The 4,078-nt window shown below is 38.7% G+C and overlaps 1 protein-coding gene across 1 annotated transcript in view; it reads left to right on the top strand.

The window, feature by feature from the left end:
* The window catches only part of LOC103725927 (transmembrane channel-like protein 1), a 116,491-nt gene that overhangs the window by 58,465 nt on the left and 53,948 nt on the right, over positions 1-4,078 (top strand). Inside the window, 1 exon segment of the mRNA XM_008823268.3 lies at positions 888-986. Within this exon segment, the coding sequence (XP_008821490.2) occupies positions 888-986 (99 nt within the window).

Raw genomic sequence — 4,078 nt, forward strand, 5'->3', positions numbered from 1 at the left:
CTCCTTTGTTCTCCATGCCTCCCAACTTTGGAGCCAAGCAGCATCTGTAGAAAGCACTGGGAAGCCAAAGGGAGTTAAAGAGCTGAAGTAGAAGATCCTGCCCTTTTCGCAGAGAGAATTATCTGGTTTCCCCTTGCAGGCTACAAACTGCACTCATCCTCTGCCTCAGGCCCTTGTGGAGGAAACTCTTATGTGCTCAGCTCACATAAGAAGCAGCTTCTGTTTGGCAAGCCATGGGACTGGAGGATGCACTATCCCATTCTCAGCCAGACTTCTGTGACCCTATTCCTGCCCTATTCTGGCCTACTGCACTCCAGTGCTGTTCTCCATTACCGTGTCCATTACTCTCCTTAGCTACTAGCACAGATTCAGAACAGAAACCCTGACTTGGGGATACTGCAATCAAGAAGCAAATGTTCACTTCTGATAGACTCCCTCCAATTAATTACATGATTGATTTTCTTGAGGCTTTACTTCCTTTACGTGAAGGAGAACTTGCCTTCCAACTCCAGTCCTGTGGGATGTTCTCATATGAAACTGTGGGTAGTACAGTTTTGATGAACACTACAGTGTCCCCAAAGACCATCTCTCTTCTAAATCAGACCTGTGGAGGTGGTGGTGGGTATGGGGCTTCTCAGCAAGCTTTCTGAGGACTGTGGTTGAATGCCTTTGCTGTTCATTCAGTGAACTCGGGATGCATGATCGTTACTGATTCCTTTTTTTCTTTATTCTGGATTTCAGTGGATTCCCAGAAAGCTAGACCCCACGTGGAGACCCACAGAATCCTTATGAAAAAATTCAGAATACTGTAAATAAAACCATTTGTGATCACATGTGTGGCTCAGATTTTGTTTCTAATTGTTAACTGTTCTTTCTGCTCCATACAGTACCTCTGGGGTTTGCCATATGGCAGCTTACCTAGGAAAACAGTCCCAAGAGCTGAAGAGGCATCTGCAGCCAACTTTGGTGTGTTGTACGATTTCAATGTAAGTGTCTCCACACAACTGTGTTGGTAAGGAAACAGATTTTTATCATTGCTATTTTCTTCCGAAACCTTATGATCTTTTCTTCCAGGGCTGGTCAAATGTCTTAAGAGAGATGACACAGCCTCCTGTTTAAAAAGTCTCTCTCTCTCTCTCTCTCTCTCTCTCTCTCTCTCTCTCTCTCTCTGTATTTAAGGTTTGGGATATCATAATATGAATCAATGGAAGTATACCACAAAATGAAGGTGAACTCAGCATTCAAAGACATGAAGCAAATAGTCTTAACTCTGCCTTTGGAAAAGAACAAAGTAAGAATTTGCAAATGTGCTTTTTTGAAAAATCATATGGGATTCTTTAGGAATTCATTTTTTTCTGTTTCGTATTAACCCCTTCACAATCCTAAACAAGCTTTCTACTCAGCATTACTCAGTAGTCACTACTAAGTAACCCTAGACATTACATATCAAAAAATACCAAACTCTGACTTCTAAATAATACTAAAAGGGACACTAGTCACCTGTAATACCAAAATGCACATGATTTCACCACAGCGCCGAAGCGAGTACTGCACCATTGCTGTGGCCGGACACAGTCCTGCTGATTAGTCTATGCTAATGTTACAGCTCCACACACTCTGTAAGAAACACTAACCAGATTAGAGATGTTTGGAGACACACGAGTGGGAAAGCTGTAAGGCAGCGCTTAGAAAATTGATTATTCAAGCATATTTTTGAGGATTGCAGATGAGAACAAAATTTTACACATTTGACATTATGAGGGGGATTAAAAGCCTTAGACTTCCTCTTCAGAATTAATCTGTGCACTTCACAGATAGTTGTGGTCTCTAAATTTTTAGCTTCCTCAGAAAGGAAGATGGCTGCTCCACCTTCTTTGGAGTTCCTGACTTAGTCCTTACCCAACTGGTGGGTGACTCCCATGAACCCAGTTCTCTGTTTCTGTAGTTTGGCCTTGTCTAGATTTTTTTCTTAAATAAATGAATCATATGACATTTACTCTTTTGAATCTTGTTGACTAGCAACCCTTAGTCAGAGGAGGATTTTTAGAGCCTCATGATGAAAACCGCAGAAATACATTTATTTTAATATACAAATTTTATAACAAATTTCCAGTCTCTGAGTAAACAAAACAAGCTACAGAGAAAGCAAAAAGCATATTATCAGCAACACATTTTTGCCTTTTGAAACTTTAGTCACCTCAGTTGGGCTTTTTATTACAATTTAGCATTTATTTGTTAAGTGTTGGCCTTACAAAAATAAATGTGATGTGGACCTTGACCCCACTGTACTCCTCTTAATAGACGAAAGACGGGTAGAGAGCTAGGATACAATGTTCTGTGCTCTTGGTTAGCACCATGGAAACAATGACAGAAAAAGGGTCCTGCGGAGCCCTGTGCAGGTGTGGGCAAACCTGCCCCAGAAGCCTGGGTTTCATAAATGAGCTGGTCTCTGAATAAAAGGCTTTTCTTACTTTTGAGTTTTAAAAACTGTTCAGTTTCATTGTGGTATAATTTACAGATAACCAATTTCACCTACTGGAAGTGTGCAGGTCAATAACGTTTCGTTAGACGCCAGCTTGAAAACACTTCCACCGCCTCGGTGGAGCTCCTCTCTGCCTGAGCTGGCCATCCCTTAACCCCCGCTCTCACACAACACAGTTTCTATTTTCTTTATTCTATAGTATTGCTTTTTCTAGAAAACTTTTAAGAGATTAACATACTTATATGAGGTTAGTCTTCGGAGTGTGGTGTCTTTCACTCAGTATTATGCTTTAGACCCACTCATGCTGTACAGCTATTTATTCCAGTGTCCTACTGCATTGCATGGCTACAGTTCCCTTTGTCTATCCATTCGCGATGCCCCCAGTTTTTGGTTATTTTCAGTAACGCTTTTGTTTCTTTTGTAGACATAAGCTTTCATTTCTATTGAATAGATAAGTAAAGAAGAATTACTAGGTAATTGTATGTTTATAACTTTTTAAATTAAACAAATTTTTATTTTATGTGTATGAGTGTTATGTCTACATGTAGGTAAGTGCACCCGTGTCATGCAATGCCCATGGAGGACAGAAGAGGCTGTTGGATCCCCTGGAACTAGAGTTAAGGACAGTTATTAACTGCCATGTGGGTGCTGGGATTCGAACCCAAGTCTTCTGCAAGAACAGTCGGTGTTCTTAACTGCTGACCCATCTCTCCAGCCCCTGTATGTTTAATTTTTTAATAAATTATCAGCTTCCTGAGTGGCTGTACACGGAATATTTTCACAGCAGGACATAAGGATGAAATTCTTCCAAAATCTTTAACACTTGATATTGGTAGTCTTTTTGAGTCTAGTGTATTCTATTGAAATTAGAATAGTGTTTCCTATGATCTTAATTTGCATTTTCTTATTAAATATTGTTACATAAATTTGTGGGTTAGAAAGTGATGTTATGATTTTTTGATACAAAATGAAATGATTAAATCAAGCTAATTAACCTATTATCACCTCAATACTTAACAATTTTTGTGATAAGAACATTTTTTATTTACTCTCTTAATCACATTTAGATGAACAGTACTCAGTTATTTGTCATGTTTACCATGTTGTGCAATAGAAACCCTTATATTTAGTTCACTTGTCGGTTGAGGCTTTGTGTCCTTTGCTTACAGTCTCTGTCCCCCACCCCTAGCTTCCAGAAGCTCCATTCTGCTTTTTGTTTCTTTGCATTTAGTTGATCAGGTTGAGACTAAGTAGGAACATGTGCTATTAATCCTTCTGTTTGGCTTAAGAGGCAAAAGGCTAGTAGGGAACAGAATTCAGGTGCAAGTCTGATTGTATCCGACAAGGCTAGATTTTTGAGTAGGGCAATACCGTGAAAGGTCTTTTATATGAAATGAACTAAATAAATAGATAAATAAAGGGACCTGATTCTAATATGGATTCAGAGAAATTAAAATTATCAAATGTTTGTTAAATATGATCATTTTTACAGAGATGTTAATATTTCTGTTTTATGTGATGTTTAAGTTTTATGTCTTTTAGTTAAACCTTTGTTTTGTTTTGTTTTGTTTTTCTTCAAAGATTTTATTCTAAATT

This window comes from Nannospalax galili, unplaced genomic scaffold (assembly GCF_000622305.1).
Source record: "Nannospalax galili isolate Female #2095 unplaced genomic scaffold, S.galili_v1.0 scaffold3409, whole genome shotgun sequence".
Lineage (NCBI taxonomy): Eukaryota > Metazoa > Chordata > Mammalia > Rodentia > Spalacidae > Nannospalax > Nannospalax galili.